Raw genomic sequence first — 27,676 nt, forward strand, 5'->3', positions numbered from 1 at the left:
CGACATTACTTCTACGGTGGCCGCTTGACGTTAACTTATATACATGCAGACTATTAGACGGTACACAGAGTACTCATTTTAGCGAGGGAAACACAGATTGTGAAGTTGTCAGTGACTACGTGCTATACGATAGCACATACATCTGTGAGTAAAAGAGTATGGACTACACGCTCACAAAAAAGAAAAAAAGAAAGAAAAAGAAAGAGGAATTTATTTGTAATTAAGACGACCAAACAAATTGACTAGTGCACTGGAAAGTTTGCCATGCGAAGGTTGGAATGCAGTCCTCACTTAAAAGTTACATTCACAAGCGAAGAAAATCGTATTTATCATGGAATCAGTGGTCCGCATACTTTTGCTCAAGAAAGCACCTAAGGTTATCTGTTAAAACTATGACGGCATTTGACTCCGGAAAATAAACATTGAAGCATGATTAACTTATGCTGATCACGAAGTCGGTACAATGCCACACAGTTTCTATGTGGCGTTAGCTGCTACGAGGAAAGTATACCGGGGAATGTGGGCTGATCCCGGAGATGTGCAGCTTAACAAGCGCCTCAAAACGCGAGCTTTAACGAGGAAAGAAGACGAGAAAGAGGCACGGTGTCTAAGCGCCAAATATTTCAGAGCTAACAATTTTATATGCTTTGCTTTAACCTACCCAATTCTTGAACAATGCCCCAGAGTAGGTATGTACCAGTAGATCAGAAATTTTTACATCTACCTATCTATATGTTTCAGAGCTGGCTGGCCTTGGAAAAAGAGAGGTAGGCGTGCAACCTATGTGTTATAGCACCAGGCCAGAGTCCTTCCATTTTTTTTGACCAGGCTGAGGAGCTGTTCCATTTCACAATAGGTCACACATTAATTTTCTTTTAATTAAAACGAAGTGAGACAGGAACCTACCTAACGCAAAGCATCTCAAATGAGGCAAAGAATTCTTTGCGTTAAAATTTTCATTTTAAGAAATATTGCGGCTTGGCGCTACATCATTCATAGAGTTGTCCCCAGACAAGTATGTGATGTGAAGATGGCATAACTAAAAACCTTGCAGTGGCAGCCGGCTTGCAGCATGCTATTTTTGCTACTTGCACTACAGTCGTGTCTTCTCAAGCTACCGTATATATTGTTCTTTTTCTGAATAATTCAAAATTTAAGAGGTGATAAAGCCTGTCCTTTACTGTTTACATATACGTATCCTTCCGCACGTGGCCAAGTAATGCTCCTATTGTTCTGGTGTGGCGGCGAAGGTTTACTGCAATTGATACTGCCCAAAGCACGAAGCCAACATCGGCGATCACTATCACAACATTATACATATTTTGTTGCTGCTGCAAGTACTCCATGCTTCTACCATATTGACTCTGACAAAAGTCACGCAAACTTAGCAGTAATAGGCAGACTACAAAGCGGCCAAGCGGGTGACGATATATAGCATTGTGAATGTACTGTGCATACCACCCATAAAATACGATACACAAGACATTGTAAACCACTAATCGGATAATTTCGACAGGAAGTGGAGGTCAGAACTATGGCTTTGTCAAATACATAATGTAATAAGAAAGTTCTTATAACTGTTGGGATCAGTTCAGTGCGAGTTCATATTTAGAGGCATGGCAGAGGAAAGACACATCCCTGTCACGTAATAGTTATTCTTATCGCATCAGTTAATTTCGCCCGCATCTGGAGATTAGTTGTCACCCAGAAAGCCACAATGGCTGGATGTGCATAGCTGCACTGTCAGAAGCATTGATTTTTCATCTGCCCTTGAATCAAACACTAAGGCCACTGACTTATCAGGCACCCGTCGTCAACTTTGCCAGTTTGCGGAATATATTGTACAGTGACCCACATAAATACCTAGCTGCATGCTTAGTTCAAGTTAATGCGCTGTATGTGCTTGCTTACACTGTTTTCCAGTACCGGGGGAGTTTGAACGGTTTCATTTATCGGGTTTGACGCCGCTAAGCAAAGCTTCAGACGAATTTTGACCCACCACAATGAAGTTCTTAGCATGCATATAAACCTATAAGCACACAAGGTTTTTAAGCAAATATATTTTGCTCTTTCGCCTGTATTCGTGGTCAGCGTTTGACGGTCGGAGGTTGGAACAATGCCGACGCAAAAGGTGCGCATTTGGAGTTGCTCTATACAGCCATATGCAGCAACTCACTGCAACAAATGTACATCGCCAAGCATGCCATTCCTTTAATAAACCAAATAACTTTCTTGGAACAATTGGCTATTAGCTCATTGAACAGACGAATCATCATAACATTTTCTGTACATTTTTTTTCTTCGCACTTCGCATCCATCCGAATGTGGCCACTGTGGCCGGAAAACAAGTCGATGGCGGAAGCGCAAGGTCACGGTGCTTCAATCAAGGGCAGTCTGGGCAGTTACATGACCACGTGGTGTTGGTTTGTGCCTCCAAGCTCTTAGAGGAACACGTCCTGGATAACAAAGGGCAAAAGGCCTGCACTCACTGAATAGCTAGCATTATGATTCGAAACAGTGCATTACAGAAAAATCGTACTAGGTACACACCACACAGCGTTCGCATTCCCCATTAACATGCATGCTCTCGTAAGCTTTCCTGCAACACGTCCAAGACTCAAATACTGTTCGCACTCTGCGGACAACTTTCCTGTGATTACCTAAACAACCTTGATGGAACTTTCACTACATACTACTAGGCATCATGGCCAACTGTGGCAAACGTCATGGCTGAGAGTTATGCGTGTGTGTGTACTTCTTCGTGCAATTTTAAAGACGCATCCGCAATCCCGATCACAGCCATCCAGTGCTCGCCAAGGCAAGGATGTGGAAGAATAGATGACGACAGGGGTGCGACGTCAATAACACAAGTTCTTGGCACAAATAGTAGCAAGGCTTAGCCTCTTAACTGATCAGTGGTACAGTTCACCACTGCAATTCTCTCTAGTTATATCTCTTTTATTATTTAACATAGCCATGGCGACTCTTCGAAGAATGCTAAACCATCGAACACCAGTGCAGTCTACATATGCCGATGATATCTGCATATGGGTCTCCGGCTACCAGCATCGTTGTCTTGCACGAGTAACCCAGGGAGCAGTAAATGCCATTCAGGGCCACTTGACAATGCTTGGCTTATCTAGGATACCTTGCTCTCACCCAGGAGGCCCGGCTTTGATTACCGGTGTCGGAAATATCTTTCATATGCTTTCTGCCATCGTTGTCTATATTTTATTTCGCGCTTTCTTTCTAATAAGTTGGAAGGGTTCATTACTATTCACCGTCCTCCGGTATGGTCTCGTGGAGAGTCCTGACCCTGAATAAGCCGAGCGCTTGTCCATGGCTCTACAATTTGAAATGGCAACCAAATGGCTGAAGAAGGCTTGTCTCTGCAATCAATAAAGCTTCTACAAGAAATCTGCTTCAAGAGTTTTGCCTCTGGCATTGTGCATGCATGTGCCCAGAGCTCTTCACGTATTCTAGCCATGAAACTCTCCATAGGCCCCATGTTTCAAAACCCGAACACTGGCGAACAGAGTAAGGGCCCCAAACAGACACTGTCAAAATCCATGACGCCAGGATGAGCTGGTGCAAAAACGTTACAGGCGGCGCTGCCACCCACATTGTCTTTGCGTTTTCTTCTTTTTTCTCATCAAGCCTCCTCTCAGTCGGAGGATGTTTTTTAAAATTTTTTTTAGTATTATAGAAGGGTAAGTTCCTGACACAGCTCTACATGCTCTTTAATTTCCCTTCCAAGGGACACTAAAGAGAAACACTAAATTAGCTTAGACCAATAAAGTATTATTTCAAAATTCTATTCTTGTTAATTTTAGAGCTGTAGGTTGATCATTAAGAGAAAATGAAGGTCGACGTTCTATTATATTAAATTAGCGTCATAACCCCAGCGCTGATAAGTCAGTGTAATGTTAAGAGTTTCATAATATTCTCATATTTGAGACATTGTGGCTCAGAAAACTGTTTCAGGAACTTGCCAAGTTCAGTCTTTGGATCAGCCATTATCAGCCATGCAGTCTGACACTGAGCTGGTCTGAAATCGAGTGCTTGAAACACACTCGCCTGGTTCATTCAGACTATCGTACTGTAGCTCAATGTGCTTGAAGGAGCTCTCACCTTCGAGCTGGGAGCACTGAGCAATGTCTAACAAAATCTTGATCACATGTCGACATTGATTGTTCTGGGAGGAAATAAATGTTTGGCAAGGACTAGCTTTCTTTGTCTCTATAACCCGAAAGGGCTCCGCATCGCTGCAAACAGAGTTGGAGTGCGGTAGGAACCATGCAGTCGAATGTACAGGTGCCGACAAAAGTGGTATACTCCACGCAGCGGGAGCCGGAGCAGCAGCACACTGCATCGCAACGCCATCTACAGGCAGCATCTGGGATCGAGACAGCCAATGGGTGCCTTTATTATCTGCAGGCATTGGCCATTGGCTGTCTCGATCCCAGATGCCGCCTGTAGATGGCGTTGCGATGCAGTGTGCTGCTGCTCTGGCTCCCGCTGCGTGGAGTATACCACTTTTGTCGGCGCCTGTACCTTAAGAAAATTAAAGCAAGATGCATAAAAACTATAAAGCAAGTCTGGCTCTTTTGCTGTCTACAATTCAAAGACAGCGCTTCTCATCACCGTGCTCATATTAAAGAGACTCTAAAGAGGAATACCATGTTGAGCTAAATTAAAGGGACTGTGTACCGTTCAAGGACCTCTTATTTTGTAGTGCAATAGAAAGTCAACTATTCGAAGTGTCTAAACGTACAGGGGTTTTATGGAAAATGAGTAGAAATTTCTGAACTAGAATTTTTCAATCCAAGTAGCCTCTTCTTAAATCTGAGTATAGACATCCGGGACACTCATTACTGGGCACTATGGCAATGTCATGTTGGTAAAAGTGAGAAACTGGAAGTGCACAGGGTTTTCGCAGGAGTGGTTGCGTTATGTAAAACACTGAAATTATGACTAATAGCTGCCTTCAGCAAGTATCGGTTGCATAAGTCTGTTAAAAAAAAGAAGAAAAGCCACTTCGCAAGTCCTAAGAATTTTACTGCCAGTAAAATGATCAAAATACTTTAAATTCACAACGTCACATTGACATACTGGTGCTTGTGTATAGGCACAAAATTTATGAAACAGAATCTTGGGCTTCATTTTGTCAAGTAATTAACCTTATATTAACAAATGAATGAAAACAATACTTTACCAGACTAAACTGATTCTGTGTTCCTCTTCAGTGTCCCCTTAACGACTTATAATTCATGCCTTCTTCCTTTCCGTTGACTGCGAAACTACAGCCTGAAAGTCATTTGCTTTTAAAAGCAGTAACAGGAGCTTTTAATTCTGGCAATCACTTCCGTACAGTTTATTGCACACCTGTGAAATGTGGACATCCTTGATTGGTGGTATGGCACCATCGATGGGTGGCTTTCTGTACTCATAAACGGAGTACTTGTCACAAATGGTGGATGGAGAGTCCATTGGGGCTGTAGCAAAGGCGATGATGGCGGGATAGAGGAAGAAGCCAAACACCAATATGGCCACGACACCAGCCAGAGGCACGGCAATGGCCCACACCTTGTCAGGAAAGTAGGTGATGCCCATTGCCTTCAGCCAAGAACTTGGTATGTATGCCCAAAGCACATAAAGAGCAAGTCCCAAGTGGCACGACACATACAAAACATAGCCATAGATCGCCCGGCTCGCCAAAGGCGCCGGTGTCTTGATGGCCATGTCAGGAATGTCTGCTGCAGTGGCCTAGTCAAGCTGTCACAACAAAATGGCTCAGGAGGCAGGGCCAAATCGGTGAACTGTGTTGATGGCAAGCAATAGAAGGTCAAAAAAGGAGTTGACACTGACCCTCAACTGTTTCGCTTCCTTAGCAGTGAAGCTCCTGCAAGAGCAAAAAAAAAAGGTTCATTTAGTTCTCTTGCTGTTGGCTGCATACCTTGCATTGCATGTTGCACAGATGCAGTAGTCAATGGCAAAGCTGATGACACAGGAGCCATATTTTGAATGCATATCACCTTCTATGTGCAACAGGCTGCTAAGTCAGCTGGGGCAAATGAGAGAACAGAAATTTGTGGGCAGGCCTGTCAACAGTATTTTCACATAACTTAAATCGGAATGTGCTCCAAAACGGTGGGCTGCACGGACAGCACAGGCAGCAAAAGAACTGTGAAATTTACTTAATACTTCACATTCATTTGCTAGCAAATGAATGTTTGTTACGGTGGCCGATTTCATGTTGGAGGTCAGGTAGCATGAAATAGAAAGTATTGCAAACTCGGTACAGCTGTAAGCAAGCCTAATATTACTTGCAGGCATTCCGCAGGTTAACCCTATGTGCTGTTATTTGGGTATCGTGTAAATGCACCGCACTAAAGAAGTTTTACAGAAGTGACCAACAAGCTATTTGAGCCCAGTCAAGTGAAGAATGTGCACTGGCTCTCCCATTGCACAGGGCTCGAATCAAGCATTCTTTGTTACGTACCTGCTCAACTATAGGAGACCTTCACAACGCAATTGCTTATCAGACAAGTTACTTTGTTGGGCAACCTTTCCTACATTATCTCTTAAGAATTTACTGGAAAAAAGAAGATCAGGAAGAAAAGAAAGGAAAAGCCTACAGCAATCTATGCTTGTTGGAATTTTGATTGTAGACAATCTTAGACCTTTATGAATGTCTCCCAAAAATTTGAAGTACGGCCAGATTTAGTATATAATGCAACATGATGGAGACTCATGTTTCATATGAAAGTTTAAACTGGAACAATCAAGGTAACAGGAAACCAGATCTGCTTGGATAGCTGGTATTGCTTCAAAATTCTGGCATTCAATGTTAAAATGCATCCATCTCTTGGCAACTGATGCTGCTGTGAATAAATCTCTTTGATACTCCTGCAACATGTTGAATGTCTAAACCTGTACCCAGCCTACAGAAGCCGCAGCAGCTAGAAGGCAGGATATACTGAAATTACACGTGCCAAACTTTGCCATAGCTGGCTATGCAATGCAGAAATAGGCGTTGGAAGAGTAAAGCAAAGTTCAGAGTAACATGAGGACAAAAAAGAAGGCACAGTGGACACACAGTCAACTGTGCCTTCACTGTGCCTTCACTGTGCCTTCTTTTTGTTCAAGAGTTTCTCTGCACTTAACTCCCCTCTAGTCAAGATGTACCAACAAGCCCACATGGCTACCCTTGTTGTTTGGAAGAGTATTTTCCAGCCAGTTAGCGAAATGTGGCACAGAAAAAATGTGAAGAACAAGGATAGCAGAGAAAAGAAGCGAACAACGTTCTGTTGGCAATTGTGCTGCATATGCATAACCTGCCGCAGGTTTTGAAAAATATCGTATGTCACAAAACAGTAGTCCATGCAGTCTCAGGTGGTGGACGTACTTATGAAACACAGATAGCATGGTGATGATGGCATGTGTCAAGTAATGCTAGCTGCCACATTCTGAATTGCTTCTAACACGCTGTTTAAGTACAGAAGGGGAGGCCACTTGAGTGATGCCCATTGTAGTTGATAGCAGATAAATGTGGTGTACAAATTGTCAGTGTTTATTTAGCACTTTCGACATAGTTTCAGAAAAGGTTTCCTTTTTGGGCGTATTTGTTTTTTGTATTGTTTTTTTGTCCGCCGAAATCAAAGGTTCATTTTCTGTCACGTATTTCATTCTACCTAGTCTCCCAGCAGGTATGCCTCTAAAGGTGCTGTCTAGATTGCGTAAATAAATTTGCTTTCCTTGTGACAGCAATTCACATGGCCAAACGACTCTGCTTAGAAAATGAGAGGTAGAGATTATAAGCTTAAACAGGCTTGTTTAGCCGTCAAATTTAGTCCGACTAAAAACAGCTTTTGCAATAAAACGCTGCAAACTTACACTGTGAGCACGCATCCTTCCAAGGTCAGTTTCTTGGAGCAGCCAGACCTCTTTGGGTCAGAGTCAATTCGGAGCGAGTTGTACACTATCTCTGCGTCTCTCTCCGACGGAAATGGCACAGAAACACGACTGAGAATTTGACGATAAGGAATGAGTGGCGAGTTGGTTGGTACAAGCCGCATTTCAAACAGAAGCACGGACTAAACAGAAACCTTAGAATGAGTCACGTTGTTCTTGATTATAAAAATGTCTACATTGCAACTGATCCACTTCAGAAAAACCAGAAAGTATGGTTGACTGTACATGATCAAGGATACGCCGAGAGATCCGCTTGAGAGGTGTCTTCCGAATTTCCTGAAGTCATTTTCATTGCTTACGTGAAGCTGGTATTAAAAACGCCATAAGATTACATACTCTAATTTGTATGGGCCTATAATTATTTCACGCAATTCAACGAACACGCGTTGTTTGCGTCGCTTTTGCTTGGCATTGCTGGATAAATCACTTAAATTATTTAATGTTTGTCTAGAAGTAGCGTGGTAGTCAGCGCCGCTATACGACTTGTATACGAAAACATTAGGGCAGCGGCTTCAGCGCTCCTTTGTTTATCCCATCTAGCAGTGAGCCACCGCCGCCGCAAGCGCCACGGCGCCACCAGCAATGCTCTGTGTGCTCCGCTACACCACTCCTTACGGCACACAGGAGATCGCTTTGATTGCTTCGTGAGTTGGTTTCCGCTTCGCTGAATGGAAGTTCACGACGTTTGATAAGGTTCGCCGTCATCTGGTTGCTGTGCTTTGGACGTGTTGAAATGGGGATACTGTTTGCAAAGTTGTGGAGCTTGTTCACAAACGAAGGTGAGTGCTCTTGTCTGGTGGGTGACTCAAAACTTGGTCCCGCGATATCGCGCATGTTTCTTTCCGCCTTGTCGGGAAGCTCCTGCGTCGGACCGAGCTTAAGTCTGTGTTGCCTTGCTTACCGTCTCACGTGTAGTGGTTGTCAGTTAGACTTAGGTTATTTTATTCTAGATCGCCCTAGGTAACAATGCGGCCCGCTTTTTATGTAGCATATTTTGGTCTTCTGGGTACTCGGTTGCTCATCTTGGTTCGCCGATGCCGTTTTCTATTAATCAGGTTCTCAGCTTTTCTTGGCTCCTCCTGGGGTTAACCCTTTCAAAGCCCCGGAAGAAACTAGCTAAGCGTGACAGCGGGCGATGACTCGCGTGTAGCATCTATGTACTCCCAGCTGTGTATCGACAAAAGAAAGTACTGCTTGTGAAAGCGCCAGCGTTCTCAGGCCGGTGAGATGGTTTCCGCCTGACCCAGTTTCCCCAGCGGGCAAGAGAGCCTCGCTAGCTGCTGCTGACCAGCCGAACGCTGCTACAGCTGCTGCTGGTAAGGGGCGCATCTTTTCGTAAGCCGTTATCGCGCCGTGACGCAGACGCGGCGATTTGCCCTGAGGCGCATTCGTTCGGCCTCTGACGTCTGTGGAGTTCTCTGGCGATCGCTCGTTTTACCCCGTCAAAGGTCAGGAAAGCGCGTCAAGAGCGATCCCCCTTTGAGACATTGTTTACCTGATCGCGACTCGGCTCTTGTGTGGAACGGGCGAGCCTGCGCTGCTACGGTTTATGGATTCCGCTGCCAGTCGTGGCGAGATAAGCCCCGGTCGTCTGGCGTCAGCACCGGACGATCGACATGCGCGGCACAAAGGCCTGCCGACGTCAGACTTTCAGGAACGGTGCACCTGTTGCAGAAACAATCGGCCACAACGTTTGGTTGTTTTCGTCATGAACCGTGGCAAGGGTCAACGGAACGGCGCTGATATCCGCGTCTTATGTAGTTCGAGTCAGTGGGGCAATTCGTTGTCGAAACGAATCGCTCGGTCCAGTTTCTGTTAATAGCCCGTCTTGAATGCGCTGGTATTATGTCACGCAGGCGTCAACAATTGTTTTGCTGGCTTCGACAGCAAAACTCTGGCTGGTGTGTTGCCAGGGAATAATTTTAAATCTGCTTCGTTGGACAGAGATGATTTCGTCACGTCGTCGCTCCAGAACTGGTTCTAGTATAGCAAGACCTTGAACGCCTCGAATGTCTTCAGTCAGCTGGCTCGCTAACCGATCGCGCGAGTTCTGCGTGCACCGCGCCTTTGTCGGTGTGTCGGGTCGAGCGCCTCGGCGTCCTTGTGTAGGTTCCTGCTGCATTCCAGATGAGCTGTTTGCGGTTCCACTACGTCGTCGATACATTACACAGGCTTCAAAACGTGTTCCCAATGCGTAATATCAAATTGCGCTACAAAAAAGGATTGGCCGTTACGGCACGCAGTTTAGGCGCGGAAAATGTATTTGTTGGGAAACACAGGCTGGCCTCCTTTGTGCGTGATATATATATATATATATATATATATATATATATATATATATATATAGATATATATCCAAAACCAGGTTCCACTGCTTTTCCAAGCCCACAATGCTGGGGTCCAGTTTACGTATAATAACATAGTTGTATAGACATGAATGATATTTCACTATTACGTTATCCTGGCTCAGATATTTTCAACTATATGGTTGCGCTCCTATTAACAGTCCATTGTTACTGATAGCTGAAAACTAAGATGGTCTGCATGGTGCCATTGTAAACAGCTTACCGTATTCCACTGCCGTAAGAAAATGCTGTCAGGTGAACTTTTGCAAGGTTGCTTGCATGTTTGCAGAAAATGCGGGCTAGCCTAGGCAAAGAGTGTCAGATTCGCCTGAAGCAAACCTGAGGCTCCCTTGTACATGGCATACAGCAAATGCTCGAATATATCTATCTAACAAAAATGAGTACAGCACTGATCATACAAAAGAAGTTGTAAAAAAAAAAGATTCTTAAACACACATCCTACAAACTTCATCAATAGTTCAATGTATATAACATATCAAATACACACAATATATATATATATATATATATATATATAGAATGTAGACACGCACATATATATGCCGTCTGAAATTTGAAAATGACAAAAATAATAAATGGTGTTTAATATCTCGTATGCTGCAGTTTCAGTTCTTTTTACAAGATTGTTGCTTCTTACTGTGTCAAGAACTTGTGGCAAAGTATAGCAGATCATTTGTCTACCAATTTCCATCTAAAAATTTCATCTTTGGAATTCATCTTTAAAAAGGTTTAAAACGAGGGACGATGCAAAAAAGTGAGACAAGGCACATGGGCCGACTACAGATGTGCGTTTACTGGAACAATCGAAACCACTTCAGCAACATAAAAAGATAGCGCACTGCATCACCCAGACATCTCCTTCACTATCCCTAGCAAATGTTAGATAAAATGTGCTGGAAAAAAACGACGAAAACCAGTTCAATCTTTTCATAGCTAACAAAGTTCTCTATCATGTAGTACCATTGAGGCACGGCATGTGTAATGTGTAGTGTAGTACCAAGGCAGGCATGTGTAATCGTGTGACATTGAACGATTGTGTGTTTCCTTCAAATATCAAAATTTTTCTTTTTGTAGCAAGAAAGTGAAAAAGAAAAAGCCGTGGATTCTTCATTAGCATTCTCCTGGTTTTTCTTTTCCCCTCTGGGTTCCCAGTGCTAAAAGGGGGTAGGGAAAAAGTTAAAAAAGCAAAGTTGCTGCAGAGGTTTGTGTTTCAAAAATACAGCTGCTGTTTCACTTACTCACTTTATTCGTTGGGGGGAGGGGGGGATGGAATCGGCATGTATAACTAATTTACTGACTTGTGTGCCTTTCACAACCGGCGTGTTGCCATGGCTAACATGATATGTGCGGGAACAAGTGGCTTTTAAGCTTGCGACATCCACATTCCACATAGGTCCACGGGCATGGCAGGGCTTGCCTCGTGACTCAGACCTCAGACACGTGCCATCCGCGTGCCCAGCCGCCACAGCCAGCAGGGATGTAATTTGAGGACAGTTCTCTTGATGAGCTTGAAAATTTTCTTTTTTCCTTGCTAGACTGTTCAGTTTCAGTGGGCTCGCATTGCATGCTCAAGTTGCATTCATGATTAGATTTGAGCTGTACGCAGCTGTGGCCCCTTTGCACTGAAGCGTTTTGCTTGCAGAATGTGTCAGCATTTGAATTCCCTTTTCTTCTTTTTTGGCCAGAAACAGTTGCACTGGCATTGCAGGATGCACAAACTTTTTCTTTATTTCTTTCTTTTTTTTTTTTTCTTGTTTAATAACTTGGTAGCATAGGCTAGTGGAATGGAATTTGAGTGTTTGCCTTTCTACATTTCTGTAATCCAATCTAGTACAGTTCAGTAGGCAAGTACCAGTTAAGTGGTTTCCTACTGTGCAACTATTTGTGCAGTTAGCCCATTTCACTGTAAGAAGAGGTAAAGAAAACTGCTGCTTACCTTGGCATGAATTTCTTTGCATGAATGTGTTGTACTGTTTTAACTCTTCTGTACAGACAGCGGGGATTGCATGCATGCTTACATTGAGCTGTTAGAGCCAAATACCGTTTATTTACCTTTGTTCCTTTATAAATCGTATTAGCCATGTCATCTGTTTAAAGGAAAATGGAAGAAAAAAAGCATCCGTTGTAATTAGGCAAGCTTAATAATGTCTATAGATAGAAGTAGTTTCAATTAGAAGATTAGTGGAGATAGCTGCAGTGGAATTCACTTGAGTTCACGGTACTTAGAGGTATTATGGTGTTACAATGTTGCATATTTCATACAGCTGTCTTGTGACTGTCCTTAAAGGCAACTGCAGCAAAATTTTTGACCTCTTAAATAGCCTACTTTCACATAGTGTAGATATGGTGCAATGTGCGTGCAAAATTTTACTGGAGTATGAAAGGATGTGTCACAAAAGGCTCACAAAAATACACATTTCTGATACCGAAACATAAAAAAACACCACCATTATCGCTCTCCGCAAACGACACAGAATGCGGAATATTGAGAACCAGTTTGACTCTTTTTCAAAATTGGACAGCGGCCACAAAGTGCTGCAAATCTCCTTGGCGGGGGGCGCTGGGATTTGCTTCATGTCTGCTAATCACCAGGCGCATGTGTTGTCTGCTTAGATGCTGTTTGCCAAGATTGATTCAGGAGTATGTCATCATCATCATCAGCCTAGTTACGCCCGCTGCAGGGCAAAGGCCTCTCCCATACTTCTCCAACTACCCCGGTCATGTACTAATTGTGGCCATGTTGTCCCTACAAACATCTTAATGTCATGCGCCCTCCTAACTTTCTGCCGCCCCCTGCTACGCTTCCCTTCCCTTGGAATCCAGTCCGTAACCCTTAATGACCATCGGTTATCTTCTCTCCTCATTACATGTCCGGCCCATGCCCATTAATTTTTCTTGATTTCAACTAAGATGTCATTAACTTGCGTTTGTTCCCTCACTCAATCTGCTCTTTTCTTATCTCTTAACGTTACACCCATCATTCTTCTTTCCATAGCTCGTTGCGTCGTCCTCAATTTCAGCAGAACCCTTTTCGTAAGCCTCCAGGTTTCTGCCCCATACGTGAGTACTGGTAACACACAGCTGTTATACACTTTCCTCTTGAGGGATAGTGGCAACCTGCTGTTCATGATTTTAGAATGCCTGCCAAACGCACCCCAGCCCATTCTTATTCTTCTGGTTATTTCAGTCTCATGATCCGGATCCGTGGTCACTACCTGCCCTAAGTAGATGTATTCCCTTACCACTTCCAGTGCCTCGCTACCTATCGTAAACTGCTGTTCTCTTCCGAGACTGTAAAACATTACTTTAGTTTTCTGCAGATTAATTTTCAGACCCACCCTTCTGCTTTGCCTCTCCAGGTCAGTGAGCATGCATTGCAATTGGTCTCCTGAGTTACTAAGCAAGGCAATATCATCAGCAAATCGCAAGTTGCTAAGGAATTCTCCATCAACTTTTATCCCCAATTCTTCCCACTCCAGGTCTCTGAATACCTCCTGTAAACATGCTGTGAATAGCATTGGAGAGATTGTATCTCCCTGTCTGACGCCTTTCTTTATTGGGATTTTGTTGCTTTCTTTGTGGAGGACTACGGTGGCTGTGGAGCCGCTATAGATATCTTCCAGTATTTTTAAATATGGCTCATCTACACCCTGATTCCGTAATGCCTTCATGACTGCTGAGGTTTTGACTGAATCAAATGCTTTTTCGTAATCAATGAAAGCTATATATAAGGGTTGGTTATATTCTGCACATTTCTCTGTCACCTGATTGATAGTGTGAATATGGTCTATTGTTGAGTAGCCTTTACGGAATCCTGCCTGGTCCTTTGGTTGACAGAAGTCTAAGGTGTTCCTGATTCTATTTGCGATTACCTTAGTAAATACTTTGTAGGCAACGGACAGTAAGCTGAATGGTCTACAATTTTTCAAGTCTTTGGCGTCCCCTTTCTTATGGATTAGGATTATGTTAGCGTTCTTCCAAGATTCCGGTACGTTCGAGGTCATGAGGCACAGTGTATATAGGGTGGCCAGTCTTTCTATGACAGTGTTTCCACCATCCTTCAACAAATGTGCTGTTATCTGATCCTCCCCAGCTGCCTTCCCCCTTTGCATAGCTCCCAAGGCATTCTTTGCCTCTTCCGGCGTTACTTGTGGGATTTCAAGTTCCTCTAGACTATTCTCTCTCACCTTATCGTCGTGGGTGTTACTGGTACTGTATAAATCTCTATAGAACTCCTCAGCCACTTGAATTATCTCATCCATATTAGTAACGATATTGCCGGCTTTGTCTCCTAACGCATACATCTGATTCTTGCCTATTCCTAGTTTCTTCTTCACTGCTTTTAGGCTTCCTCCATTCCTGAGAGCCTGTTCGATTCTATCCATATTATAGTTCCTTATGTCGGCTGTCTTACGCTTGTTGATTAACTAAGAAAGTTCTGCCAGTTCTATTCTAGCTGTAGGGTTAGAGGCTTTCACACATTGGCGTTTCTTAATCAGATCTTTCGTCTTCTGCGATAGCTTACTGGTATCCTGTTTAATGAAGTTACCACTCACTCCTGTTGCACACTCCTTAAGGATGCCCATAAGATTGTTGTTCATTGCTTCAACACTAAGGTCCTCTTCCTGAGTTAAAGCCGAATACCTGTTCTGTAGCTTGATCTGGAATTCCTCTAGTTTCCCTCTTACTGCTAACTCATTGATTGGCTTCTTATGTACCAGTTTCTCCCATTCCCTCCTCAAGTCAAGGCTAATTCGAGTTCTTACCATCCTATGGTCACTGCAGCGCACCTTGCCGAGCACGTCTACATCTTGTATGATGCCAGGGTTCGCGCAGAGTATGAAGTCGATTTCATTTCTAGTCTCACCATTCGGGCTCCTCCACGTCCACTTTCGGCTAACCCGCTTGCGGAAAAAGGTATTCATTATCCGCATATTATTCTGTTCTGCAAACTCTACTAATAACGCTCCTCTGCTATTCCTAGAGCCTGTGCCATATTCCCCCACTGACTTGTCTCCAGCCTGCTTCTTGCCTACCTTGGAATTGAAGTCGCCCATCAGTATAGTGTATTTTGTTTTGACTTTACCCATTGCCGATTCCACGTCTTCATAAAAGCTTTCGACTTCCTGGTCATCATGACTGGATGTAGGGGCGTAGACTTGTACTACCTTCAATTTGTACCTCTTATTAAGTTTCACAACAAGACCTGCCACCTTCTCGTTAATGCTATAGAATTCCTGTATGTTACCCGCTATTTCCTTATTAATCAGGAATCCGACTCCTAGTTCTCGTCTCTCTGCTAAGCCCCGGTAGCACAGTACGTGCCCGCTTTTTAGCACTGTATATGCTTCTTTTGTCCTCCTAATCTCACTGAGCCCTATTATATCCCATTTACTACCCTCTAATTCCTCCAATAACACTGCTAGACTCGCCTCACTAGATAACATTCTAACGTTAAACGTTGCCAGGTTCAGATTCCAATGGCGGCCTGTCCGGAGCCAGGTATTCTTAGCACCCTCTGCTGCGTCACAGATCTGACCGCCACCGTGGTCAGTTGCTTCGCGGCTGCTGTAGACTGAGGGCTGGGGTTTGATTGTTGTATTCATATAGGAGGTTGTGGCCAAATACTGCACCAGGGTGGCCAATCCTGCTCTGGTGAGAGAGTGCGTTACCGGTTCTGGTCACCGGGATCAGGCCGCACTCCAGGCCTGTTTGTGCAATTTTCTCAACACACATTTTTTTTTTTTGTATTTTCCGGTGGAGAATTGCGCGGCACCGGGATTTGAACCACGGTCCTCTTGCACGGGAGGCGGATACTTTACTGCCCCCGCAGGGGTTAAATTAAAAATTAAATTATGGGGTTTTACGTGCCAAAACCACTTTCTGATTATGAGGCACGTCGTGATGGAGGACTGCGGAAATTTCGACCACCTGGGGTTCTTTAACGTGCACCTAAATCTAAGTACACGGGTGTTTTCGCATTACGCCCCCATCAAAATGCGGCCGCCGTGGCCGGGATTCGATCCCGCGACCTCGTGCTCAGCAGTCTAACACCATATCCACTGAGCAATCACGGCGGGTCCCGCAGGAGTTGTACGCCACATTTAACCTACAGTGGTGCCTTATTTGATCAGTCAAGGTGGACCAATCTGAGCTCGGTTGTACCGCACGGATGGCACTCGGCTAGAGAACCTGGTATTTATGACCTGCACATGTGTGGCCATACATCAGGAGTATGTACTATTCACTTGTAACCAATTCGGCCAAAGTGAGATTTTATTGCAGTTGGCCTTTAGGCTCCAGCTTTGCAGTTTGTCTATGTGTGCTGATATTTTACAATATTTGGGCTTACCATGACCCTGTGTTTGCCTTTCAGAGCACAAGGTTGTCATCGTCGGCCTCAACAATGCTGGCAAGACAACAATACTCTACCAGTTGTGAGTGTCACTGCCTTTTGAACAAAGAGCTGTTCACTCCCTAATTAATTACTTGGTTGTAGGACTTACAGAGGAGGCAGCATAAAAGCATAGATTAATTGCTGGAGAAGCATTATCCGAACACTTTTCCTAATTCTGTTGTCGTGGATTTATACCTGTTGTGAACACAACAACCACATATTGTACATAGGAGAGAAATTGACAGTTTCTTGAATTTACAAGCATTCGGTGTGTGTATGCATGCACTATTGCATATCTGTCAGTGCAGTTGTCATCCCAGTATTTGTTTTGTTGTTTTACTAGAGCATTGAGGTACAGCACAGTTCTTATTTATGCATAGAACAGAGTTGAAATGCACAGCTTATTGCAACAAAGCGAAGGTCACTTGGCAGTGGGTGACTGACCTTTACTTTATTGTGATAGGCTGTTCAGTGAAATAATAGCAAATTATTTCTTATGAATAACTATTTGTTTTACTAATGTGAAATGAAGTAATTGATGAGATTGCTAGGACCTAAACGAAAATGTTAACTTAATAAATGCAGCTGTGAAAAATATAAAAAGGAAGCACAAATTTCGATTTATAATGCAGAAAGAACCATATGATTCAGTTGTATTATTCTTAGCAGGACTTATTATATAGGCAAGTGTCACCTCAGATAATGCATGACTCTCACACCACATCATTATCTACATATCGCAGAAAAAAAAAAAGTTTGGGTACTAATATGTTCAATGTGAAACATCACTAGTGTCATGCACAAAAGCATTCCTGGGAAGTCATTACTGGTAAAGGTAGTTTCACAAGGCACTGAATTATTTAAGAGGAAGCGTTAGCTGAGGGGAAACTCCGATTTCCCTCTTCAAATGCACATGAGACACAGAAATGCTCCTATTAGCCAACTACTGAGTGTATGTGAATTAAAGCTGTATCATTCTGAAGACTTACTAACACACATTTTTGGAGTTGTACAATCTACCATGAACGTTTTGGACATAAAAGAATCACAGTTAGCAAGTATAAATGTTGGCAAACACTAATATTTACATTTGATATGAAAGCTGTCTTGAAATGCCTGACATGGCATCATAAATATTATTGTGCCATCATGATGCAGTATAAATGCACTAATGCTGAATGAATATGCAAAGAAGAAAGGCCTCTTCCTGAAATAGAAATTTCGCTGAGTACATATATCATTAAGTCTAGATATGATGGCACAGTTCATTAAAAAAATAAAGAAGAGTGCTCCATGTGTTTCTTCTGTCTGTGCTTGGTATATGGCGAACACAGTGATCACGAGAATGGAGTGAAAGAGTGTGTCTTGACGTAATGACACATTCACCTCCTGTGTACCGTAAACAAAACTGGTTTATAAAAACAAGTACCTTTTATAGGCTCCTCAAATAGTGTCCATCCTCATAGACATTGGTTTTCATCTTTTTCAAGATTAGGTCAGAAAAGACAAACTACAATAATAGAGAGGGTTAATGTGTCTGGTGTTCTGGTATACGTAATGACATTTGCGGATTACCGTGTTACCGGAGGTGTAAATGTGAACACCTGAATTGGTGGCTCATAGCTCTACCAGACAAACACCATGCTATTGGTGCTGTAACCAAGTGTATTCTGCTTCGCTGCTGGTTTAAACTTTTTGTGGTGGTGTAATCATGAACACATTGCCTTTTTGAATGACTTTTCGACAAGAGCACTTGTTTAATATGAAGACATCTCTGTAAGGCATCGTGGTCAGATGAAGCATCTTAAGGTGTCGCTACCAGCATCCGGTAATGGGATATTATTCAAATGCCATTGCGTATACCGGAATACTGGACGCGCTAAAGCTCTCTATTCTGGTCTATTGTAAAGCTAGGTGTAGGCGACACTATATTTCTAGCATTTAATTGCTTCATTGCATCGGGTTTCGAGAAAATTGATACTTCGTGTGGCACATGCTACTGCACCGTCACCAACAAGAAAAAATTAATCTGTAAAACTCTTCAAAGACAATGAACCATCATGTGATGTTGAGACGTTTTGTATGTTATTGTAGGCTACGAAAAGACGCTTTTATCTCAACAAGCTGGAGAAATGGCCTCTTTGTCTAGATATATGGAGATGATGCTTCGAGCATGCATTCGTACCACCTGATCAGGGAATTAGCTTTTCAGGTTCGCAACAGACTGGTTGCCATTAAGAACTGACTTTGAAAGCTGTTGTGTCGCTTGAATTGTGTTGGGTCTGAGGAGGATGGTTAATTGTTAAAGACACTCTAGCACTTTCCAGTATTTCTGCTAATGTTCTGGGGGTTTTGACTTTCATTTATATATAAAAAAAAAAAACAGATGACGAGTCGAAAATATCATGTCAGTACTCCTTCAAGAAAGAAAGCTATTGAACGTTGTGAAAATAATTTTAATTTGGATATTGAGTTCTCATTTAGTTTATTTCTTTAATTGCTGGAAATCTGTAAATAAAAATATAACATGAAAGCACAATGTTTTCAGCTTCATAACTCTGCACCAAAAGCAGGTTGACAATTCCATAAACTCTATTTGTTAGAGAACCTGAAGCAGACAAGTATGATGCACTAGCTTAAAGCTTACACGAAATTGTTTACAGGAGTTTTACAAAAGTTCACAAATTCATGGTATATTTCGAAGTGGTGCATATTATGCCATTTTGTATGCTTTATACCTCCAAATAGATGTACTTTGCAGAATTGTGATATTCTTACTTAATTAAAAATTTAGTCTAAACTTCATACTTCAGTTCCGTTATGAAATTTTGGCAATATTTACGTAATTTTTTATGACATAAGTAAAAAAAATGCAGTCAACAGTTGGTAGACTTTCCGCTTTTATCTTAAGTGCAACAAAACTCAATGAAATTCGTTCTAGTGGATGCTGTGCTAAACAATTTCTCTGTTCCGCTAAAGCTGTTAGTCTATGCAGAACATCTGCTTTTGAAGGGCCATTAGAACCAAACGAAATGCAAACTTGGATGTTTCCCAGCACAGTATATAAAGACAACAGAAAAGCAGACAGCGTCGAACTTTCAGCTGAACTTTATATTCCTGGGTGCAGTTATAAATGCATTTTTCGCCAGGGAAATGGGAAACAGCAACATAGGTGAGGTCTGAAAATTGTAAACTGCAGTAGACCACCTGCCATGCATCTTTGCTTTTGGGATTGCACGAGCTTGATCAAGACGAGGCTGGCAGCCACAGTCGTGACAATGCACCCCAAGGCACTTAGTAATACTCCTTTCGATAGTACACCTTTGTTCTCGAAGACTCTCATTTAGGCACTGCCCGGTTTAACCTACATTCTCCTGCACAACAGCGGGATGTAGTAAGCCACACTTTTGCCACGTCTAGGACCTGAGCTAGCATTCACTTGAAGGCACATTTTTTAGATTATATCAGCTGCCAAAAACGCAACCTTTACAACCTTTCATTCACCGATACACCTTATGTTGTGGCTAATCTGATGCTAGTAGGGAATAACTGCAACTCCTGTCTTTTGCTTTTTTGTTGCACCTCAGGAATTGGCACCAGCTTGGCTGGCTTTCTTATGTGACTCCAGTGTATTTTCTGCGACAGATCTCGGGACATGGGAGTGGGTAACCAGCAGGTGCCAAATGCTCAGTCAGGGTCATGAAACTTGACTGAATAGTGTGAATACAGGATTTAGTAAGCACATTCTTAAAATACAAACCAGTGACGCTCCATTTTGCTAACTTAAAGTGAGCCAAATTTAATGGCAAAAGTGCTGTGTTGCCTCACGGAGCATACGACCAACATACATGCGACTGACTAAACTGCAACTCAAGATATAAAAATCTTAGGCAGTCCTGCCGCAGTGTCTCTATGGTTACAAGAGGGCACAGGCATTCAGTAAACCATCACAATTTTTAAAGTAATATTTACAATCAATGTTACAAAATTAGAAAGTAATATTTTGTATATCAAGCCAATCTTCTTGCAGTTCATGTTCATGCAATTCATGTCGTCCTTATCTAATGCGCTGGGAAACATCAATTATGCTGCACCAACTAGTCCAATGCACAACCACCTTGGTGAAATGTGAAGAATCAAGCACATGGTTATTGCACAGCCTAGCAAAAACTACTTTATGTTTCTGGCATTTCGGTTAATTCTGATAACTTATTAAATGATTATTAGTCACCACGTGTATATCTCTTGTGAGCTGTACAATGAAATCGAGGCTTAGAGGCTACTGACGTCGAATTTTTATGGCATCCATTTTTTACAGCGAAGCTGTATATGGCTAGGTTATGGAAAAAGTTGTTTACGTCTATCGAGCCATGTAGAATGAGAATCCTCCTTGTAGGATATCTATTTGTCTCCGACGCGCATGGCATTGAGCGACGCTTGCCTGCGCACCAGTAATGTCAGACTATAAATGCTAAAGGCTCGTTTATAGTTGGATGTTATGTGTGCGCCTCTCTACTGTGACGTCAACATCACCTAGCTATGTTATCAGCAGTTGCGTTCTGGCCACACAATGGGCAAGGCACGCCTTGTTCGTGCCGAAGAAGAACGGGCCCTCAAGGAGGGGCAATGGGAAAAAAAACCAAGAGCGTGGAATCCCGAGCTGGCGGCGTTGCAATTTACGTGAGGAATGACTACGTGGCAGTCACACCGTACACACTGCCTATCGTGAACGAAGCCACCGTCTCCAATTGTGCTGATGTTTGTGTCATCAGGATGGAAGATAGCACCGTGGTATTGACCGTCTACAACCTTCCGGCTACGTCCAAAAGCAACATCGAAATGCTCCTGATGGATGTGTTTGGTTGGGTGACTCTCAATGACGCTACATCCATCGTCATTTTAGGAGATTTTAATGTAGATGTAACCAGACCTGATGGAAAGCAGTTAATCAGGATGTGTTGGAAAGGTTCGGAGTGAGGTCTTACACTGAAGGGAACGTGTTGACCACATGTCACCGGTTGTGTATCGATCTGGAATTCGGCAAGAACATGGCTAGTGTGCAAGTGCAAGTGATTTCAGTGTATCAGTGACCACAAAGCAATGGTAGAAATAAAAGACGAGAACAACAAATTTATGTGTATGTGTCTTTATTCAATCAATATAGTTATCACACAGTACAGCTTTGCTGGTCATCCTCCTTCACAGAGCGGAAGGGCACTGAATTTTTTTAGTGCAATAAAAAAACTTCCTCATTAGACTGTCCAACCCTACAGCGGTGACACGAAAAATGGCGTGGAACATTTTTTTTATTAGAATTTTCTGATCTGCAGTTGCTATTGTGATCGTGAAGTTGTACACTGGAAGCATGCTGGAAACAGCGATTGGTGAATGCGATAGCTATTGTACACTGGCATTGGTGGGAAGCAGAGAAGTGCAGCCCTAGCAGTAAGAAAGTAATATTTTGCTTATCGCGCTGATGTTCATGCAGTTCACGTTTTCCAAAGTGTTGAATTATTTCTACAATAATAGCTGCATGCTTTCGGTTTTTCCTGTCCAAATGCTTTGGTCATGTACAAGTCAAGGAGTTCTTTTTAGCAAAGCCAAGCTAAGTTTTCGAAAGGGAAACAATGATTTTACACCAGTAGTGCTATTCATGTAGTGCCAGCACCCATTTTTAGCACAATTAGTCGATTTCATTGTATCTCGCAGGGAGGCTGCAGAATTCTGGATACTCACTTGCAAACTCATGGGCATACACACGTGCTCATATGCACCGCCATGCAGTCGGGGACATCCAGGTGCACCATGTGTCTGCACTTTCACTCGCTGCTGCGTAGGCAGTGCCACTTGCTAGCGTGAACTTTTTTTTAGCTCGTAATACACCTAGAATAAGGTGCAAATGCCTATATAATATAAAGACTGCAATATTTTAAAACAATAAGTGTGGTGCACTAAATAACAGCCAGCATACATACAGTAATTTGAGTGCATCCATAGTGTAGTACCAAGGTTTCACCGTATGTTGATGTGTCACATCGTTTTCTTTTGTGTCTTTCTGTGCCAGTTTAAAATTATAATTCATATTTAAATTGTGTACATCATGCTTAATTCTATTGCTATAAATTGTTTGCGTGAATTTCCACCAACATCTCGTGGCATGTTCTGGGCAGTTGTTGTTGCCTTCATACGTGGGTAAGCAGCTTTGGAAAAATGAGGAGCTCCAGCCATTCAATATTTTTCTTGTGTTCAAAGTGCAAATATTGTGGACTATTTTGTGATCTAACTTTGACGCTCCTTCCAGTTTCATGTGCAATATAGAGTGAGGCTGTGTCTGAAATAGGCACACATGTGCAGTGCCCTCTGATACAGTGGGCTCACTTTGAATGGCTTCAGTTGCTTGAATGTTGTTTACTGGTCTCCTAATCTTATGATTTTGGTGATAGGGGAAGATTGGTGCCTTGGCACTCTATTTCCTTGAATGTTCTTTGCAAATGCTCTAGGGTAAAAGGAGCCATTGTGTTAAAGGAATAAGCTTCCTTGCTTCTAGCTAAGCTCTAATTGGTATGCTATCACCACATGCAGTGTTGTGCTTAGTTCAGATGTTGGTACTTTAAGTCGGTTACAACGCAATAATCTTGTGATGCGTGACTGTTCAAGTTAACAACTCCCACTTGTGCCCGGCTTTAGCAGTTTCAAGGAGTTGGAATTCTTGTGTACTGCAAAACTACTCATAGAATAGTAAAGATTATATGACATCTGTCAGTTTTTGTTGGGAATCAACCAGCAGGTGTGTGTTTTGTTGATATTGACGTGAAATAAGTTTGCACGTGATGACACGGGACCCTTAAGACGAGAACAACGAAGTTCGTGGTTGCGCACGCGCTCTCCGAGGGCCAGCCATCGCTAAAGGTAGACGTTTTTTTGCCAATCTGTCGGTGGTAAACTGTTTTAGTTGTAATAGCTGGGTGACAATATTCTTGCTCTGTAACCTTCTATTGCATGCTATGGCTCTATAATACGAATCTTAAAGGATCATCAGGAAGAAGGTCTGCATTTTATTTTATTGTATGTATAATGCATGCAAAAATGGACAGAGGAGACAGAAAAGAGTGGTGTGAAACCTTTATTGTTATCTACTTCTCCCTTGGTTATTGCACCGAATTGGTTCGCAGCGCATGACGTGAAAAAAATTTGCCCTTTGAAATTGCATAAATTTACAGCATCTAGGGGTACATGAGGCACTCTTACAAATCAGTAAAGTTAGTTCAGGAGCACGGAAGGTTGACTACGTTAGTAATGGTTCTTTGCTAATGTAGATGCAGCATGAAAAACAAAAGCACAATGACAGACATACATATGCAACAAGTGCCTGTGAACAACTAAAAATTTTATTGAAACTGCATTAGCTACGTACTTATGTAGAGAAACCGCTAAATAATAGAATTATACTTTATAACCTGTACGTGTAAAAGCAAAAGGAAACAAAATACAATGACATGTTTAAAGGGGTCCTGAATCACTTTTTATCAAAGTCAGGAGTTTAAATAGCTTGTTTCAGAAATACTTTACCACAAAAAGTACTTCAATGCGTTCAGCAGAAGCAGAGTTATTGGCAATCAATCATCCCCTTTCCAGTGCTCTCGCTCCTTCTTCAGTGTCTTGCACTGCGAAGGCTACATGCCGAGCGAAGCATGCCCACAATGCTCCGCCCACTGTATGTCACCGTGGCGTGCAGTTCATTTGATTTTGAATGTTCACGTAGAGGCCACTACTTCCAATTTTGGCATCTGCAACACGCCAAACACAGTTGTTCTCAGCAAGCCGCAGTGCACTCAGCCAGTAAACTCATCACGGCAACCCGTGGCAGCCACGGTATCTATGCTGCATAGCGGACCGCACCTACATGCAACTGTAGTGCATATGCACAGCATCTGCTTTGTGCATGACAGCACGACAGGGCTTGAGTGTGTGCTCGCGCTCATACGGTCCAGTTTGGCCGTGCTATGTGGTGCGGACCGGCTTTGGTCCTGCACCAGCTTGATTGATGGATAGTAGCCGCATCCAACTTGTACATTTTGGAGCTCATTGTGAAGTTTGCCAAGGCGTCTAGCCAGGAACGGCCAGGAGTGAGCACATGCTGGCAAGTGTGTGTGGGGTCTGACCTTAAGTTTTGCGTGGTTCGAGGCTTGTTGATTGTTCAAAGCTAGTTGAACGAAACAATTAGAAAGCAGATTTTTGCTCACTTCATTCTGTTGATTAAACTGCATCAATAAATATACACAGTACAGTAGGAAGAAACACACTGATTCAAACACCCTTCTTGATTGATGCCAACTATTGGCCAATAACAGCTGCGTATGGCATTCTGCTGCATTATGAAATAAAGCATCCGGAAAAGAGTGAGCAGCAGGCTTCTGTTGAAAGGAGAGCATTTGAGAAAAAAAATTACTACATGCTCTGCTTGCAAGCTCCATGTGTCAGGCACGACTACCAAATGTGGCTGAGATGTTCACAGCAGCGCATGCTATCTGCAGTCTGTTTTTTCATTTTTTCACCTAGCTCAAGGGGCGATTCAGGACCCCTTTAAGGAGACTGGCCAGACAAGGTTGAAATCCTTTTTTTTTTTTTTTTTTAAGAACCTGCAATGGGTGGCTTAGTGGCTGCTAAGTACGAGGTCGTGTGATCGAACCCTGGCTGCGGTGGCTGCATTTCGATGTGGGCGAAGAACACCTGTGTCCTGTGCATTGGGGGCATGTTTTGAAGATCCCCAGGTGGTCAAAATTGATCTGGAGTCTCACACTATGGCGTGTCTCATAATCAAATTGGGGTTTTGGCACGTAACACCCCAGAATTCAATTCAATTGTTTTAAAAGCCTGGTTGACATTGGGATGATGTGCATGCCATAGTGCATAGCTATTCAGCAAGCTTCTGTAATTTTTTTAGTGCCTTTGACATTTTGCAACAGTTGTGAGTGCTTGCCCTGCCCTTGTCACACCATATTTCCGTCTTCTGTGCTGCTACTCTGACCTTAGCATTCAGTGTCATGTCAATTTACATGACATTGTATGGTATGAAGCAACCCCTTCATTATTCTGTTTTGGCACTTGTCGTTTTGCTTTGAAATCCACACTGCTTGCCAAATTACATTGTTTCCACTTTCTGGCCACATGCAGCACCCGTCCTGCATTCAGTGTCAGTCACTGAAAATTTGTTGGGGTCGCCCTCTTAGAGTAATGCTCATCTGGGTACAGCTTTAATGATAGAAGCCCTGTGGAAGTTAGCACCTTAAGGCCACAGCCCCTGCAGAAAACTCTGCTAGTGCCTGTCCACTTCTTATATGATTGTCTTTGTCTGCCCCCTTTTCTTCATCCTTGGTTGCCAGTCTTCAAAGACTCCATATGTTTTGTCATTGTCTTTCCGACTTTCAGGCATCATCTGCTACAGCCACCTGTCATTCATGATAGTGTGTATACAAGCAGGCCTTCCTCATTGCAGATAATAAGAAAGATGCACTCCAGGCTGATATAATATAAAAGATACCTTTTGCTTAATTCTATTCCTCTCTTATCACCCACCACTCACAGCTGGCTGATGGTGGTTGTGCACCGCTCGGACCATTGATGAAGCATGAAAGGGAATAGCATTGGAATTGTTGCATTATCCCAGCCCTGGCTTCAATTCAGTCACTGTTGGCACATAGTTCGGATGATTTATCAGCTTCGGCGGCCCGCGTACGTTTGATAGAGGGAGGTTACGAGATGATGGTCACTCGGAGTTTCTTTTTCTTTCTTTTTTTTAAAGGAAACTTACCTGTGATGAAGTGCGCACTTCAGATTCTAGAATGCTCTGCTGGCTGCCGCATTGAGCCATCCGGGTTTGCACGCCTCGCTGCAGATGTCCACACAGCCCTCTTCGCATACAATTTTGCAGATGAAAATCAGAAAAATCTTGAATTTCCCTTTCCACAGTAGTAGTTTGTGCACCCAAAGGGGACAGAATTAACTGGCATACTCGAAAAAACCACAAGAGCAACCATCAGTATTTCTGTAGAAACACTGTCCAGAGTAGCCGCGTGGCCGCCTTGCCTCACGTTGTTTTCCAACCAAGTCTAGTTACAAGAACCACCGCAAGGGGGACTCGCGCCGCGCTGGCTTGGCACATGCACAGAAAGATTTTTGGAATCAGTCAATTGGCATTAAAAAAAACTAAAACTTACTTGCTATATACTGCTTGAAGAGTGCAGGGAGCAATTGGACACTTTAATATGTGAGCAGTATGTAATCCCTTTTTGTTCGTAAATGTGGTTTTATAGTGACACTGATATAGTGCTGACTCATTCTGGATTTGAATGCTTTCCAATTGTTACACATCTGTTGTCAGCAGACAGTGAATGTGCAGGAGGGGTGAAATGAATTGAGTAAGATTTGAGTACAACATGTAACTGAACGGGACGTTTACACTGTCATTTGCGTGTTGCTGTAGCATAGGGTGAAGCTGAACGACCACTGAGTGCCCTTCCATTTCTTTTTTCTCTGTGGCGCAGCCTAATGAACGAGGTAGTGCACACATCACCCACCATAGGGAGCAATGTGGAGGAGGTGGTCTGGAAGAATGTTCACTTCATCATGTGGGACTTGGGTGGCCAGGAGTCTCTACGAGCCACCTGGAACACATATTACAGCAATGCTGAGGTGAGCAGGGCAAACTCTAGTTTCCTTTATATGGGCAACATCCTGTCAATTTCCGGTTGTACTGACTGCGTAAGTGTGCATTGGTGTGTAATTGCTTAGTAACAGGAAAAGAGTGTATGCAGTGCCAGAGGACTGCTATCTGTTGTGGCTTGTGTGAGGGTGGATACCTTGCCTGAATATGCACACTGCATTGAATGAGAGGCTGTGTGCTGTCCCAGTGGTCTTGTGTTGCTGTCGACCAAAGGTT

General features: G+C 43.0%; 3 protein-coding genes and 1 long non-coding RNA gene across 4 annotated transcripts in view; 1 reads left to right on the plus strand and 3 right to left on the minus strand.

The window, feature by feature from the left end:
- Positions 1 to 2,191: 2,191 nt before the first annotated feature.
- On the minus strand, positions 2,192 to 5,348 carry LOC142572671 (uncharacterized). The gene is made up of 2 exons (XR_012826120.1): positions 5,216 to 5,348; positions 2,192 to 2,456 (listed from the first exon to the last, which is right to left on the minus strand). It is a non-coding gene; the product is annotated as an uncharacterized LOC142572671 (long non-coding RNA).
- PIG-P (phosphatidylinositol glycan anchor biosynthesis class P) lies at positions 5,347 to 5,742 on the minus strand. The gene has a single exon (XM_075678827.1). The coding sequence runs from the start codon at positions 5,740 to 5,742 to the stop codon at positions 5,347 to 5,349; it is 396 nt and encodes a 131-aa protein (XP_075534942.1).
- Tcs6 (Threonyl-carbamoyl synthesis 6) lies at positions 5,653 to 8,398 on the minus strand. Its single transcript, XM_075681953.1, has 3 exons — positions 8,214 to 8,398; positions 7,897 to 8,025; positions 5,653 to 5,902 (listed from the first exon to the last, which is right to left on the minus strand). Exons 1-3 carry the CDS (start codon positions 8,264 to 8,266, stop codon positions 5,794 to 5,796), a joined length of 291 nt encoding a protein of 96 aa, XP_075538068.1. The 5' UTR covers positions 8,267 to 8,398; the 3' UTR covers positions 5,653 to 5,793.
- A 134-nt stretch (positions 8,399 to 8,532) lies between these two features.
- Positions 8,533 to 27,676, plus strand: part of Arl5 (ADP-ribosylation factor-like 5) — a 40,584-nt gene continuing 21,440 nt past the window's right edge. The window contains exons 1-3 of the mRNA XM_075681951.1: positions 8,533 to 8,753; positions 16,717 to 16,777; positions 27,282 to 27,429. Of these exons, the coding sequence (XP_075538066.1) occupies positions 8,708 to 8,753; positions 16,717 to 16,777; positions 27,282 to 27,429 (255 nt within the window). The 5' untranslated portion in view covers positions 8,533 to 8,707. The remainder of the gene's footprint in view (positions 8,754 to 16,716; positions 16,778 to 27,281; positions 27,430 to 27,676) is intronic.

This window comes from Dermacentor variabilis, chromosome 2 (assembly GCF_050947875.1).
Source record: "Dermacentor variabilis isolate Ectoservices chromosome 2, ASM5094787v1, whole genome shotgun sequence".
Classification (NCBI taxonomy): Eukaryota; Metazoa; Arthropoda; class Arachnida; order Ixodida; family Ixodidae; genus Dermacentor; species Dermacentor variabilis.